Here is a 17,805-nt window from a genome sequence, read left to right as displayed (position 1 = left end):
TGACTTTACTTCTCCTCGTTCTAGGTTTTAATATAGCTCATTAATTTTCTCAGTTTGAATTTCTCAGTTTGAATTTCTCAATTAATTTCTCAGTTTGAATTATTCTATGACTTTACTTCTCCTCGTTCTAGCTTTTAATATAGCTCATTACTTTTTTCTAAGAAAACTATTTTTTTCGAAAAACGTTCTTGCTTTAACTATTTCACAAAAGAGAAGTTTTTACCTCTCTTGGCTGGAAGACGAATTCTAAAAATTTTGATCCGAAACAGAAGCGAACCGATTTTTCGACCACATTCGTTTTTAATGGGCAATATTTCACACGACTATTGAATCGAAATTCAACTCCTTTCACAACCCAGCATTAACTGATGCTAGTAATCTAAAACGAATAATAATAAATATAAAAGGATCTGTGCAGTGGCGTCAATTTAAGAGAATATTAGGGGAAGGGGGTTACAAAATATGTTCTTCAAAATCTAGAGCGGCGTGATTTTTTTTTTCAATTTTTGATGGAAACACTAAAAAAGGTGTTTTTCAAAATCAAGGATAGGTAAAAAAAATCCAGCAGGTCAAATTTTTCTCCCTCCCCTGGATTGACGTTCTTCTATCCTTGTCTTTTCTTCTTCTAGAACTTTTCGGAGATGCTTCGAGAAAATTATTGGCAAGAAAGGTGGATTTTTGCAACTTTACAAAATGAAGGATAACGATTGGGGGCAAGTGGGCAACTGCCCTCCACCTGAATTTGTTGCCTTTCTAGATGATGAAAAATACTTTTTTGGTATTTTCATTGCAAAATGTTCTATTTTATCATTTTTAGCGGAGGTAATTTCTCTCGCTAAGTGTATATAGACACATGCGTATTCTGCATTGGATGTTTATTTGATTTTACTTTTTGTCATGACATTTCCCTCTTTCTCGGTAATCCCTCTCTCTGTAATTTTTCTTTCTCTCTTTTTCTCACTAAGTCTGTATTGACACATGCGTATTCTGCGTTGAATTTGTATATGATCTTACTTTTTCTCATGTCATTTTTCTCTCTCTCCCTCTCATTCTGAGTAATTTTTCTTTCTCGCTTGGTCTACACAGACACCTGCATTTAATGTTTATTTAATATTACTTTTCCTCATGTCATTTCTCTCTCTTTCTCGGTAAACTCTCTTTATCTCACCTTCTCGGTAATCTCGGTAATTATTCTGTATATGAAAAGGGGTTGCCCCCATCCTTAACACCATGCTGTTTACGCTACTATTTGAATTTTTGTCCCGATTCCTTAGGCATGACTCGTGAAACATAGTGATCGTTTACTTAGGATAAGAAGCTTTTTTAAAAGCTCTATGTTACTTAAGCGTAAAGAGCGAGGTATGAAAGAGGGGACAGTCCTCTCATATACGGAATCATTTCTGTTTGTTTTAAATATTAATGTTGCTCATTACTTCTTTTTTTGAAAATATTTGATTTTGTTTATTTTATTTGATTCGATCATAAGCCTGTGCGATATATTAGAAGTCTCTAAAAGTTTTTACGTCCCGCTCTGTTGCAGAGAACTCAGAGGAAAAGATGTAATTCGAGAGCTGAACTAATATTGATCAGGATCCTCCCCTTTTTTATTTCCAACTTTAAAGGAAATTTGAAAAGTCCTGAACTTTGAGGAAATAGGAAAGACATCGAGTTTTGATAAGGGATATTCTCTCGCTCGAAGAGCTTAGAGGAGAATTGCTGCCTGTTTCAAGTTGTAGCTTTTTATTTTCCATACTTCATTAAGCCATGGCATAGCTTCATCCCATACATGTATAGCATGGCACAAAAATATCTTTGACAATATTATTGGTGTTAATTCACAAAAGCGGGGGGGGGGTGTACTTTTCGAAATCAAGAGGGTAAAATTATCATTTTTCAATTAAAATACCCATATAAAAGGGTATTTTTCCAAATCTGTGTGGTAAATGAAAAATTTTAAAGGAATTCTCCCTAATCCTCCCCCCAATAGACTCCACTGAGAACAATGGTATTATCTTGTTAAAACTTTTACGGTTTAAGTCATGGGTAAGGAGCTTAAGTAGCGTCTGTCGTGGTCACGTTTAGCCTGTAATTCAGATATTGTGTGTTTAAGGCCATGAAGAGCCAAGACTGGGCCTAAGGAAAATGAAAATCTGAAACTACTTAGCTTTGAGTAAAATTTTACCGGTGAAAGCTCCCTTGGGAAATTCTAACATTTCGTTCAAGTGGGGCGTCCATAAAGATGGCGTAATTTGTGATCATGTTTACTCCATAGTTCAGATACTACGCATTCAGAGCAGTCGAGAAGCAAGGTTGTGACTAGAGACTAATTTCTCTGAAAATTTATAACTCCGGTAAGGCCTGTTTCAGGGTTTACCTTTTCCTTATGAATTGAATGGTATGTAATTGATATGCTATGGGACCTATTGAAGGAAAGGGGAATAAATGAAAGAGGAAATTGTTCTCCTTGGAAAGGGCTAGATCGCAGCAACCAGCTCGGCACAGCTAGAATTTTATTTTGGAAAGAACTTTCATTTTGGATTAGTCTCTTTTTTAAAATAAAAGAAGTAAGCTTTGAATACGTTGTGTTATCGTAAAAGATTATCCTTATACATTTTATCATATTTTAAGCTGGCAGTCTCCATCATAAATGTTACCGGCGACATCACCTGGATTGCATTTCAATGTAATCCACGACAATGTAATGGATTGATATGATGTGATATAAAAACATGATGATTATGTATTATATTTCATGCTGTAAATATGTGACTTGCACTTTTTTCCCAAAAATTTCCAACCGAAACAATATTGCCAAAATCTGTTTTTACTAGCTTATGAAAAATCTATCTTCATAACAAAATTTACGGTATTGAATTCAGGGTCGGCAATCATAGCACGAAAGTATTTTAGCATGTCAGTATATGTAGCACTGCTGCGTGTACAGGGTTGCCACCTGTAGCGCGAAAGTGCTATTTTAATACTATTACAGTCATTTTTTCGACTGCAGCCCCGAAAATCGCTGTGTATCACGCCAACTGGGCAATATTAGCACTTTAGGAACTGACCGTGGTGGCAACCCTGATGGTATTGAGATCTTGACAGCCATATCTGGGTCTTATGAACAGACACGGTTTCTTCCTGGGCTCTTACTCATTAACTATAGGGAAACTCATGAGTTCTGTGGGGAAACTCATGTAGGGAAACACATCTGAGGAAACTCATTTAACTATAGTGAAATAGTTTTGCAAATTATTCTGTAGAACGAATTGGTCTTTTTTGCAGAACGAATTCAAAGCGAATGGAGTAAAAAAACGAAAAGTTTTGATTGAAGTATCTTTAGAAGGAGTTAAAATAACTGCCAGAAGAAAAAGAACAGTAAGTACTAACGCCGTTTTCATACATACTTTAGAGCTAGTTTTATTTCTGTGTCTATTTTAATCTGTATTTTTACATCTATTTCTAAATCTATTACTACCGCTATTAATAGGTGTTGTTATAAAAATATTGTAACTACAAAGGGTTATAGGGACAGGGCCGTATCCAGGATTTTTAGAGGGGATAAAAATCACAAAAAGCAACTAAGTTTATTTTCAAATATATTTTTATTACTTTTGTATGAATCGGACAAAAACCTCGGGGCAAGGGGGGTTAAAACTAGGTAAACCACCCCTAGATACGGTTTTGGTTATAAATAGACTCTGTGTTTTTAGTGGATTCGACTTGTTGCACCTGCTTATAACGCTTTATGCTCCAATTTAAAGGTAGTCTACTGGATCTGGGACGCACAAACAAAATAGGGATGGGGGCGAATTGGATAAAGGAAACTAAAAAGCTGAATTTTATGAAAAGATATAAATAAATAAATAAATAAAATAAATATATTCGCAAATTTGATGGCAGGCCGTTAAGCCTCTACATATGTAAACATATGTAAACACTAATCTGTCATAACAACTTAAAAATGTTTGGTTAGAGGAAGGGACCAAACCTCCTCTTCCTGCCTATGTGGCTGATGTGGTATTGTTCCCAGATTTGAATAATACAAGCTGTGTTTACATGATTATAAGAGGGCACTTCGGGAGGGGCGAGCCGCAGGAGCCTTGGTCAGGGCATAGTTTTCAAGGATTGACAAAGAGGCCTTACAAAGGGACTGCTTTAAGGATAAAAAGAAGCTACTATGGAATTACTTACAATATACTCTTCTTTCTTGATTTTTTAGAATTCAAAATCTGTCGGAGGTTTTATTTATATAAGAGAGAAACTAAGAAAGTTTACGTTGGAACGGAATTATGGCCTGAACCAAAATACACTTTCCCCTTCTGTTTCAAAAAGGGCCGGGTCTGACCTCACCTAAGTAAAAATTAAAGTGCTATTTGTCTAAACCTAATCTTGCATTCAATTTATTTTTAAAACAAGAAGATTAAGTGCTACAGCTGACCCACTCCCGATTCTCAGTTTTAGTTTCTGTAATATTTTTATTATTTATTTTTTGTTAATCCTGCTTAGTTAGGATCCTTTATAATGCCCTCGAAGTTCACGTTCAAAGAGCAGACCAAATTCTTCAATGGAAAACCCAAAATGCACATTAAAATAGCGGAATAAACTCTTCGAGTTGTTCAGGACTGACGTATCTAATGAATTAGGATGTGTTAATTTTTTACAATTGTTTTTTGACACGGTCCAAGATTTAAAGTGAGATTACAAGCCCTTTATTGCCAAAATAGCTTTACACTTATGATGTACGGTTTCCTGTTTCCAAATAATTTTCTTTTTTAGCTCCATCCTTTTGGTTGTTTCAAAGTTATAAAGCGTTTAGAGCTGTATTCCATTTCGTCAGTGTTGCCATGTTAAATCTTTAAAATAAATAAGCAAATATTATTAGTCAATTTGACAACCCTCTTCGTCTGAAGAATTCAAAGGTATTTGTCGGTTATTGGAAACACACCAAAAAAGTGAAGTTAGGTTAATCCTAATAAAAAATATCAAAATCTTTTGACGGAATAATACTTTAGAAACAAAAATTATGCATTTAGCCAATTCAAACAGTCAGATTTCGTTTACAGTGTTCTTGGTACTGTAGACTTTTCGCTAGGATTAACGAAAAACTGAAAAATTCTTTTAGTATTTTTATTGCTATTAATGACTAATTATTTGTCAAAAGAGTCTTATAAAGACTTATAACTAACATTCTGCATATAATTATAAAAATTGTCAGGATCCAAAAGCCTTTATGCTATTTGAACCAGTGCGCTTGCGCGCTGTCAATACGCTTGCGGATCAATGGTGGGTATTAAATAATAAAAAAACAAGTTTTTTTTAACGGAAAGTAAGGAGCGGCATTAAAACTTAAAACGAACAGAAATTACTTCGTATATGAAAGGAGATGCTTCCTCATCAACGCCCCGCTCTTTACGCTAAAGTTTGACTCTTTCTCTTAACTCTACTTTTTAAAACAGTAAAAAACTTTAGCGTAAAGAGCGGGGCGTTGATGTGGAAGCATCTCCTTTCATATACGAAGTAATTTCTGTTCGTTTTAAGTTTTAATGTCGCTCCTGGCTTTCTAATAGTTTTGGTTGAATGATTTTGAGAAAAAAAGGAGCAGGGGAGGAGGCCTAGTTGCCCTCCGATTTTTGGTTACTTAAAAAGGCAACAAGAACTTTTAATTTTTTTACGAATGTTTTTATTAGTGAAAGATATACGTAACTTACAAATTAGCTTACGTAGCGAACTTCTGTATTCTCATATTTTTGTTACGTATACAAAGGGGTTCACCCCCTCGTCAGAACCTCGCTCTTTACACTAAAGCTTAAATTTTGTTCCAATTTCTTAAGAATGACCCCTGAATCACAAAAGCCGTAGAATAAATAGTTGAAATTACTGAAAATACTTTAGCTTTAAAAAGAGCGAGGTATTAGGAGGAGGTGAGCCAATCATATGCGTAATAATTTCTGTTCGTTTTAAATTTTAATGCTTCTCCTTACTTTCAGTTGAAAAACTTTTTCATATTTATTTTTTCGTTGTATTTTTTGAATTATGCTAGATAATCCTGCGCTCCCTTCATGAAAATTTTCTTCCCTCATGACAAATTCCTCCAAGGAAACTTCCCCCAACATATCCCCCTCTTCTCAACTCCTCCCCCCAACCTAAAAATCCCTCTGAAAACGTCTGTACACTTCCAAATAACCATTGCTATATGTAAGCACTGGTCAAAGTTTGTAACTTGTGCCCCCTCCCACGGGGAATGTGGGAGAGTAAGTCGTCCCCAAAGACATTGTTATAAGGTTTTTTGACTACGTTGAATAAAATGGCTATCTCAGAATTTTGATCTGGTGACTTTGGGAAAATAATTAGCGTGGGAGGAGGCCTAGGTGCCCTCCAGTTTTTTTGGTCACTGAAAAAGGGCACTAGAACTTTTCATTTCCGTTAGAATGAGCCCTCTCGCAAGATTCTAGGACCACTAGGTCAATACGATCACCCCTGGGAAAAAAAACCAAAAAAAACAAACAAACAAATAAATACGCATCCGTGATCTGCCTTCTGGCAAAAAATACAAAATTCCACATTTTTGTAGATAGGAGCTTGAAACTTCTACAACAGGGTTCTCTGATACGCTGAATCTGATGGTGTGATTTTCGTTAAGATTCTATGACTTTTAGAGGTTGTTTTCCCCTATTTTCTAAAATAAGACAAATTTTCTCAGCCTCTTAACTTTTGATGGGTAAGACTAAACTTGATTAAAATTATATATTTAAAATCAGCATTAAAATGTGATTCTTTTGATGTAGCTATTGGTATCAAAATTCCATTATTTAGAGTTTTGGTTAATATTGAGCCGGGTCGCTCCTTACTACAGTTCGTTACCACGAACTGTTTGTTTAAACATTTACCAGAAATAATAAATTAGGAATAGAAGGATTGTGAAGTGATCTTTGACTGGATGATTGTGTTCAGATGACCCAATTTTCAATTAATCAAAGGCCCTATTCACTGCATAAAGCTATCGAAAGGAAAAATGATATATTCTACCTTTATTCAAAACTTCACGGGCAGCCAATGGAAGTCACTCTTTTTAGAGTAAAATCAGAATTTTATGATCCTTTTGGTCCAAATTTGACACTTCTCGTGAGTTGCTAATACCTACTTTACATGGACATGCGCATTGACAGTACACACGCACAATTTTGCAAAATAGTGGATACTTGGGTATTACGCAAATGAGACTTTTGGACTATGTTTGCCGCTCTGAATACAGCAACAAACAAATATGATAATATTGGTCAAAAGGGACAGGTACACAAGTTAACACGTCAATTTTTTTTCAAATAATTGCAACTATTTGAATTTATAAAGAGATTAAACAGGTTAATAAAAACACAAAGTGGGATAAACAAGGGAAATTGGTAAAAATAATAAAGAAGAGGGACATTATGCATTGGTTTATTAATAATTAATATATGAGACAAAACTTTTCAAAGAAATTTAGTAAAAATAGAGTAAACAAATAGAATGCACAAATTTAATAAAAGGAATTTTTTACCAACGTAGTTTTTTCCTTTTAATGAGATGTTCCCATCAATGTATTATTCCAGGCGTTCATCTTTTTCTTGAATAATCACGTTTCCTCCCATAATGGAATCTCTTCGCCTGAAAGATTTGGTGAAGCACTTTGTCTTTCTATAATATAAAACTTATTATCTCTTTTTGATGCTCTCAGCACAAAGGCAGTTTTATTTTCTTCGTTAATTTTCTGGAAACACTGTCCTAGGGGAAATACTCTCATCAACTAATATCACACACAGTCTCTTGTTTTGACGTAATGGAATGATTGCTACGGTAGCAATTAAGAGATTTAAAATTGCGCGGTAAAATTTTTGCCGAAGTTCAACTATTTTCTTAAGCCCCGTTCACACATGTGCCCTGTTCACAGGGCTGCTTATAAAACAGAAGTAGGTTATGATTGGTAGGTAAAAATTGATGTCCGGGGATTTATGTCTAGCTGAGCATACATGTGAATTGGACTTCAATGGCCGGGTAGCGGGGTTAAAATTATCTGCCTAATTTCTATTCTCTTATAAAAGACTTTCATTCATGACAAATTCTGAAGATGCGTATGATATTTAGTGTTGAATCAGCATTCATTTGGGACACGAATAAAAACAGATTTATTACTTGGTACTGTCTATTTGGCTGTTCGATATTTATTCCCTTTGGTTCGTATCAATACAAAAAGGTCTAATCAAACAGTTCGTGGTAACGAACTGTAGTAAGGAGCGACCCGGCTCAATAGTAACCAAAACTCTATGGAATTTTGATACCAATAGCTACATCAAAAGAATCGCATTTTAATGCTGATTTTAGATATATAAGTTTCATCAAGTTTAGTCTTACCCATCAAAAGTTACGAGCCTGAGAAAATTTGCCTGGTTTTAGAAAATAGGGGGAAACACCCCCTAAAAGTCATAGAATCTTAACGAAAATCACACCATCAGATTCAGCGTATCAGAGAACCCTATTTTACCAGTTCCAAGCTCCTATCAACAAAAATGTGGAATTTTGTATTTTTTGCCAGAAGGCAGATCACGGATGCGTGTTTATTTGTTTGTTTGTTTGTTTGTTGTTGTTTTTTTTCCCCAGGGGTGGTCGTATCGACCAAGTGGTCTTAGAATGTTGCGAAAGGGCTCATTCTAACGGAAATGAAAAGTTCTAGTGCCCTTTTTAAGTGACCAAAAAATTGGAGGGCACCTAGGCCCCCTCCCACGCTAATTATTTTCCCAAAGTCAACGGATCAAAATTCTGAGATAGCCATTTTATTCAGCGTAGTCGGAAAACCTTATGACTATGTCTTTGGGGATGACTTACTCCCCCACAGTCCCCGTGGAAGGGGCTACAAATTACAAACTTTGACCAGTGCTTACATATAGTAATGGTTATTGGGAAGTGTACAGACGTTTTCAGGGGGATTTTTCGGTTGGGAGAAGGGGTTGAGAAGAGTGGGATATGTTGGGGGAACTTACCATCGAGGAATTTGTCATGGGGGAAGAAAAGTTTCATGAAGGGAGCGCGGGATTTTCCAGCATTATTTAAATTATTTGTTTAAAATTTAAATATTATTTAAAAGGCTGCTTCCTCATCAACTCCCCGCTCTTTACGCTAAAGTTTTTTACTGTTTTAAAAAGTAGAGTTAAGAGAAAGAGTCAAACTTTAGCGTAAAGGGGCGGGGCGTTGATGAGGAAGCAGCCCCTTTCTTATACGAAGCAATTTCTGTTCGTTTTAAGTTTTAATGTCGCTCCTTACTTTCCGTTAAAAAAACTTGTTTTTTTTTTAATTTAATTTTATAATAGATCAAGATGGACTGGTTTTTGAAACTAAGGAGTATCACAGGAGGAACTGGATAAAATGAAGAAAAGCCTTTAAAAATTATACCCAGTTGAAGGCAGCAAGCTTCAATCATACATAACGCTATAAGAAAGTCTGGTGGGCAGTGAAAGACTGCAAGAAATGGCTATTCGTTGCTGAAAGCTATGTAACACTGAAAGCTGTGCAATCTGTATGAGCTACAGCTTTCCTAGCTCCCGAACGAGGATTACGAGTGGGAACCATCGTCTGGAACCCTAGTCATCCCTGTTGAACTGCGCACTCTATTATTATTATTATTTATTGCCTACCCTACACAATAGCATAATATGTGGAGTAACGCATTAAGAAGATTGAAAGAAGAAAGCAGAAAAACACAAACAATAAACGCAAACATAAACATGAACATAAAACAAGAGGATAAAACTACTCACAGCTGAAAGAAACTAATAAGCCGGTGATGTGGAGAAATATGAACGCAAGCTGTCTGTAAGAGCTTTCTGTGCAGTAATTTTAGTTTCATTGTTCTGTCAGAGACGTGAAATTTTATAATAATAACCCAGTTTTTTTTTGCCAAGACGAAAGATGTAATAAAGTTTTACGAAATCTAAAATAGCTATTACAATTTTTTTTCTAATTCTTTTATCTTAAGAAGCAAAAAAAAAAAAAAACAAAAAACAAAAAACAAATGACCACAGAAAATTGAGTAGAAAGTTGCCATCTAGAAACACAATTGAAAATTATTTGTTTCCGAAAGCACAAAATTTCGAAAGTGAAACTTACCGAAAACAAAATTTTCTTCAATCCAATTTTATCGACTTTAATCGATTTAGACTTTGAATAGCACTTGGATATTTTTAGCATTTGAGCCCTTAAAGGTTTGAGGGAATATATCCCCACCCCTTTCCTTACCTTCTTGTTGGACTTAGTATTCGAAATAGTTATAATTTTTACATTAGAACCTAGATTAAATTGATGGTATTCCAAAAAATATCTTATATGTTATTTTTTATTTATAAATATCGTATTTGTTTATTATAAATATATTTGTAATAAACATACTATATATCTAAATATTTATTATAAACTATAAATTTGTATTATAACTTTATTTATTGGCAATTATAAACTTATTTATTACGAATATCTAACAACTTACGAGATATTTCGTAGTTATAAGTTTCTGTATGCTTTTCATGATTTTTGAGGATTTTGAGTATTTGAAAGTAAAATAAAGTTTTTGGAAGACGCTTGTGTCCGGTTAAAATATTCTTCAGCAACTTGCGCTTTTCTTGGAATATTTTCGGAAATAATTTTCTTAATTAAACTAAACGCCTTTTCATTCACAGTACCCACATTTTTGACACGAAGCAAAGAAAGGGAATATTCCAAACGTTAGGTCACCACGACTAATGAGCTGATCAACATTTAAGAATACTTACACATATCTAGATTATTCTAAATTAGTTCTTGGAAATAGTAAAATCTTGGATTTCTATTGGGAATTCTCTTCCATGCCCCTGAGGAGATTCTTATTGGATGGGTGCTTCATTAAAACTTGGGACTGATTGTAAATTTTAGAAACTGCTCAAATTGTAACCTACATAGTAAATTTTTGAAATTAAATCTGTATTCAGGGTATTTTCCAGAATGTTGAAAAAAAAAGATTCATTCGCACTTACTTCGAAGTCCATAGCAGAAGAGATACCATCATTGAAAAATAATAATAATAATTGGAAGCCATTCTCTGAATCTGCACCAAAAGTGGACCAAGTCTAATTTTTTCATTTGCTGAGTCTTTAGCGTCAAATTGGTCAATTAGGTTAGTTAGTCACTATTTAGCTGCGGAAATTATTCTCTCCTTGAAAACAGTAAGTTCGAATTTAGTTGATGATGCAACCAATCCGTCTTGGTCCTAATATCCCTCTTATCCACCTGTTCTACTAAATTTTCGATATTTTCTTGCTTTTTTTAATTATTCGTGTCTTGTTTATTATTTTGTGTTTCGTGTTAATTGTAGTTTTTTCCTTTTTTTTACTCTTACTTTTTCTCTTTTATAAGTGGATAAGAAGTCAATTATTATTGTTATTATTATTTTATCTAGTATATCCACTGTGATGGTGGTTAGACAGATTAAAAAAATAAATATATAAAATATAAAAAAACGAAAATAAAGGCTAATATCGTAAACATTTTAAGATTCCGTTACTATCGTGTTTAAAGGTTCTATATAACATTTTTAGCATTTCTAAGACAATTGCAAAAACCGTTTGCTAAGCAGATTTCAAAGGACTCAAAGAAACAAATGATTCAAAGGACTTAATCAAACTTTATTCCGTCTGATATCCGTTGGTCTGCTTGCCGTCTTTTAAGAACTGCTTCGCAAACAGTTTTGGAAATCATCTCAGAATTCTGGAAATTAAGAGATGTTTTTTAGCCACGGCAGTGACAATTTGTTCCTTCCAATGATTTTTGCTCCATAATCTGAGCCTTTTTTTTAAATTTCTCAGCTGTTTGTTTCGCGAGCTTGGTCCAACTGTCATCGAGGGGCCACATATTCTTCTGTAATTTCAGCGATATTTTATCCATGTAACCTTTTTCGTCACATCATATTTGCAACGGTAGTTGCAACCTAGTAAAGAGTGAACCATGACATATAGTAACCAAAAATAAAAAAAATGTGTTAAAAGAAAACTGGTTAGCGAGAAAAACAACTATTTGTAGCTGATTCAGGGATGGTAACTATTATCTCCCTGAGTCTTAATAGTAAAATGTTATTTCGAAAACAAAATTATAGGAATCTCAAAAAACACCCTTACAAAATGGCGTCAGATCAAACAAAAGTACTCCGTTGCAATTGCCGTGGCTGAAAACCCTATTCAGTAGACTTACAGTCCCCTGCCTTGAACAACAACGAACATAAATTTTTTGCAAGGTTTGCTTTGATATGTCCTTTTTTCCCTTCTCCGCTGCTACCGGGGCACTTTAATTTCATAGGGAGCTGTTTAAGGGCTTATTTTAAAGGAGATTGCTATATCTAAGTGCTCTTGTAATAAAAAAAAAAAAAAAATACAATTTTAAGATTGAAATATTCTCTTAATGAATCCGCTGTTGAGCGGATTTAATGTTTCGTAAACATTAATATTTTCCTAGTCTCCCTATTTAACATCACTTGTGTTAACTATACCTCTCCCCTACCCTTAATCTATATATATAAAAATAAGTTGTCTGTCTGTTATGTCTGTTACACTTTGTCTGTTACGCCAGATTATATCTTCTATATATATAAAAGAAAACAAACTAGAATGTAAAAACTGGAAATTGCATAAATATTTCGAAATATTTTGACAATAGATTAAAGTAATTCGAAAAAAGAAAAATGGTAAAAAACTAAAAAAAAACTAAAAAGAAAAAACTAAAAAAAATAATAAAAAATTAAAAAAATTAAAAAAGAAAAAACCTAAAAAGAAAAAATGTAAAAAAATAAAAAAGATAAAAAACTAAAAAGAAAAAAACTAGAAAAAGCTAAAAAACTAAAAAAAAGAAAAAACTAAAAAAAACTGGGAATTGCACAAATATTTCAATTTATTTTGACAATAGATTAAAGTAATTCGAAAACCTTAAAACAGATACCCAAAATTTGAGGTTTAATATAAATTGTTGGAGCTTTAGCATGCTTGGCACGTAAAGATTTTTCCAAGTGTCAATGTTAGAATGAACATTGACAAATTGAAGAAAACAAATCAATAAAAAGAAGAAACTAAAAAAAAGAAAAAACTAAAAAAGAAAAAAACAAACTAAAGAAGAAACTGTATCTATATATATAAAAATAAGTTGTATATATGCATGTTTGTTTGTTTGTGGGTTTGTATTTGACGTCATTATAAGTATATAAGGCTTTGTATATGACGTCATTATAAGATGACACTACAGACCGGGACACTGGGACACAAATGACGACCGGGACACAGGGAATATAAATGACGACCGGGACACTCAAAGAGAAATTACAGACTGGGACACCGGGACACAAATGATGACCGGGACACCGGGACAGAGGGAATATAAATGACGACCGGGACACTCAAAGAGAGATTACAGACTGGGATCCCGGGACACAAATGACGACCGGGACACAGGGAATATAAATGACGACCAGGACACAGGGACACAACTACAACGGGGACGCCGGGGGCACAGGGGGGATATATAAATGATGACGGGGACACAGGGAATGTTCGATTAGCTATCACCATCAACAAAGCTCAAGGGCAATCGTTAGAAAAATGCGGTATAGATCTGAATACGGATTGTTTTCCCATGGACAATTATTATGTTGCATGTTCAAGAGTTGGTAAACCTGACAATCTATTTATATGGACAGATAATGGGACAGCAAAGAATGTTGTATATTTGCATGTTTTACGTAGCTAAAAATATATATATATATATATATATACATATATATATATATATATATATATATATATATATATATATATATATATATATCTATATATATATAAAAATAAGTTGTCTGTCTGTCTGTCTGTGGATCAGGTGACGTCATGTTTCTGTGTCGGCTGACGTCATGAAATTAGTTGTCGTCATTTTTGCTTTGACGGTGACGTCATTAACGATATTTAAGACATTTGTTCACGGAAAAATGTTTAATTGTAAAATGACTGAAGAGCCTACAATGGGGACGCCGGGGGCACAGGCGGGATATATAAATGACGACCGGGACACAGGGATTGTTCGAATAGAAATTACAGACCGGGACACCGGGACACAAATGACGACCGGGACACCGGGACACAGGGAATATAAATGACGACCGGGACACTCAAAGAGAAATTACAAACTGGTACACCGGGACACAAATGACGACCGGGACACAGGGAATATAAATGACGACCGGGACACAGGGACACATCATTAGAATAATGAGGTATAGATCTGAATACGGATTGTTTTTCCCATGGACAATTATATGTTGCATGTTCAAGAGTCAGTAAACCTGACAATCTATTTATATGCACAGACAATGGGACAGCGAAGAATGTTGTATATTCGCATGTTTTACGTAGTTAAAAACATATATTTATATCTATCTCTATTCACAGGTGGGAAACAGGGACACAACTACAATGGCGCGTAACTAATATGGCGCGTAACGACTTACGCGCGCGGGGGGCTTGGGGGGGGCGCGAAGCGCCCCACCAACTAGGTGTTGGGGTGGCGCGAAGCGCCACCCCAACAGCTAGTATCTATCTATCTATATATATAAAAAAAAGTTGTCTGTCTGTCTGTGTGTCAGGTGACGTCATGTTTCTTTGTCGACTGACGTCATGTTAAAAAACTAAAAAAAGGAAACAAAAAGAAAAATAAAGGAGAAAAACAAAACTAAAAAAATAAAAATAAAAAAAAACTAAAAAGAAAAAAGAAAAAAAAACTAAAAAAAAACTAAAAAAATGTAAAAACAAAAAAAAAAAAAACTAAAAAGAAAAAAAGGGGAAAAATACAAAAATTTATTTCATCATTTACTATTTCAAAAACGAATGTATATCACGACTGGGGCACCGGAATACAAATGACGACCGGGACACAGGGAATATAAATGACGACCGGGACACAGGGACACAACTACAACGGGGACGCCGAGGGGCACAGGGGGATTTATAGATGACGATGGGGACACAGAGAATGTTCGATTAGCAATCACCATCAACAGAGCTCAAGGGCAATCATTAGAATCATGAGGTATAACTAAAAAAAACTAAAAAAAAGGCAGAAAACTAAAACCTAAAAAAAAGACCAATTCAAAAACGAATGTATATACAGACTGGGACACCGGGACACGAATGACGACCGGGACACAAGGAATATCAATGACGCCCGGGACCCTCAAAGAGAATTCACAGACTGGGACACCGGGACATAAATGACGACCGGAACACATGGAATATAAATGACGACCGGGACACCGGGGGGCACACGGGGATATATAAATGACGACGGCGACACAGGGAATCGTCGATTAGCAATCACCATCAACAAAGCTCAAGGGCAATCATTAGAATCATGAGGTATAGATCTGAATACGGATTGTTTTCCCATGGACCATTATATGTTGCATGTTCAAGAGTCGGTAAACCTGACAATCTATTTATATGCACAGACAATGGGACAGCAAAGAATGTTGTATATTCGCATGTTTTACGTAGTTAAAAACATATATATATATATATATATATATATATATATATATATATATATATATATATATACATATATATATATATATATATATATATATATATATATATATATATATATATATATATATATATATATATATATATATCTATCTATATTCATAGGTGGGACATAGGGACACAACTACAATGGCGCGTAACTAATATGGCGCGTAACGACTTACGCGCGCGGGGGGGCTTGGGGGGGGGGCGCGAAGCGCCCCCACCAACTAGGTGTTGGGGTGGCGCGAAGCGCCACCCCAACAGCTAGTATATATATATATATATATATATATATTCACAGGTGGGACACAACTACAATGGCACGTAACTAATATGGCGCGTAACGACTTACGCGCGCGGGGGGGCCTGGGGGGGGGGCGCGAAGCGCTCCCACCAACTAGGTGTTGGGGTGGTGCGAAGCGCCACCCCAACAGCTAGTAATAAATAGTTTGCTTTAATTTGATCAATTTACATATTTGAAAAAGCAATTTTTTACAAGCATTTAAAAAAATAAAAAGTATTTGCAAATCTTGCTCGCAAACGAAGACGATAGAAGCTAGAAAGGCGAAGAATTTCTAAACGCATTGACGTATTTTTCTACACTCATGTTCTAAATTGACCTCTCATCGTTTTTTCCACAGAAGAGATACTGTTTCCATTATAAATTGATGGAATATCTCATTCGCTTTCTTTTCAAAGATTAGAAAGCTTGGAGGAAAGATCCCTTTCCTAGATAAATCTAGCGTGAATAAGTAAATGTCTGAAGATTTGTGCCTACTTTTCTCAGCAGGAAGATAGCTCTTATCATAAGACTTTTGAATTTGGATGATCCCTTACCTCTTATGAGCAATCTTCTTATCAGGGACTAGGAGTCCCAGTGCTACTTAATTAGAGTTGGGACATTTGTATTTTCGACAAGATTGTAATATTGACTTTTACTACCTTGGTGCATGTACAAAAAGTCTAATTATTAGCAGATAAAATGCCTTGCAGTGAGTTCTTGGACAGTTCATACACAACTCTTCAAATAGGAAGTTTTTTGGACTTAAAGTAAAAATGAATGTCAAATTGATATACATTAAATTAATAAAATAAAGTAAATCAGGTCCTTCATCGGTCATTCCATCCAGGACGTACGCAAACACTTTTATTTATATTATCAGTAAAATTTATTTTTATTACTCCCCTGCCCCTAAAAAACACGACGTGTGTGCCTGATTTTATCGGTCTAATTGGGTAATAGAGTGTAGTGTTTTATAGTGCAGTTCGAATTCCCCAGGATAAATGCTCTAATGCTATGTACGCATGGTGTAGATGTGTAGGTTTTGATTCGCCTTTACTAGCGTTGACAATAAATATAAGTAAATTAGATTTTGGCGGAACTTCATTCCCTCCACCTTTCAAACAGTTCGTGGTAAAAAACTATAGTAAGGAGTGACCCGGCTCAATAGGAACCGAAACTCTAAAAAACAAAATTCTGATACTAATAGATACATCAAAAGAATTGGATTTTTATGCTGATTTCAAATATGTAAGTTTCATCAAATCTTGTCTCATTTTGGAAAATTGGGACAAACACCCCCTACAAGTCATAGAATCTTAACGAAAATCACACCATCGCATTTTGTGTTTCAAAGAACCCTACTGTAGAAGTGTCAAGTTCATATCTACAAAATCTGTAGAATTGTGTATTTTTTTTGCCAGAAGACCGATCGCTTCCAATGAACAGAAATTACTCTGTATATGAAAAGGGCTGTTCCTTCCTCAACGCCCCGCTGTTTACGCTAAAGCTGGCTCTTTCTCAAAACTCTGCTTTTTAATATAATAAAAAAAACTTTAGCGTAAAGAGCGGGGTGTTGAGGAAGGAACAACCCTTTTTAAATACGGAGTAATTTCTGCTCTTTTTAAGTTTTAATGTCACTCCTTACTTTCAGTTGATTTTTTTTATTTAATTCAATTAAAGTTCAATTAAATCATATAGCTTCGCAATATAGCTGCATCAATAGCTGCACAAGGGCTATTAAGGTGCATGCAAGATCATTTATTATACAAGCAGTATTTTATACTACAATTTATGATGAAAACTCTACATCAAGGTCCTGTCCTAACTAGGACGCACCATTTGTAATTGCTCCGGATATTCCTAGACCATTGATTCCTGTATCTGTCATGGCTCTTTTGAATCAAATCC

At 34.9% G+C, this 17,805-nt stretch overlaps 1 protein-coding gene across 4 annotated transcripts in view; it reads left to right on the top strand.

The window, feature by feature from the left end:
* The window catches only part of LOC136026924 (capon-like protein), a 235,660-nt gene that overhangs the window by 32,795 nt on the left and 185,060 nt on the right, over nucleotides 1-17,805 (top strand). For all 4 annotated transcript variants that reach the window (XM_065703771.1, XM_065703760.1, XM_065703761.1 and 1 more), the window contains exon 3: nucleotides 3,283-3,375. In XM_065703771.1, coding sequence (XP_065559843.1) covers nucleotides 3,283-3,375 — 93 coding nt within the window. The remainder of the gene's footprint in view (nucleotides 1-3,282; nucleotides 3,376-17,805) is intronic.

This window comes from Artemia franciscana, chromosome 5, assembly GCF_032884065.1.
Source record: "Artemia franciscana chromosome 5, ASM3288406v1, whole genome shotgun sequence".
Taxonomy (NCBI): domain Eukaryota; kingdom Metazoa; phylum Arthropoda; class Branchiopoda; order Anostraca; family Artemiidae; genus Artemia; species Artemia franciscana.
This window is presented reverse-complemented; position numbering and strand designations above follow the sequence as displayed.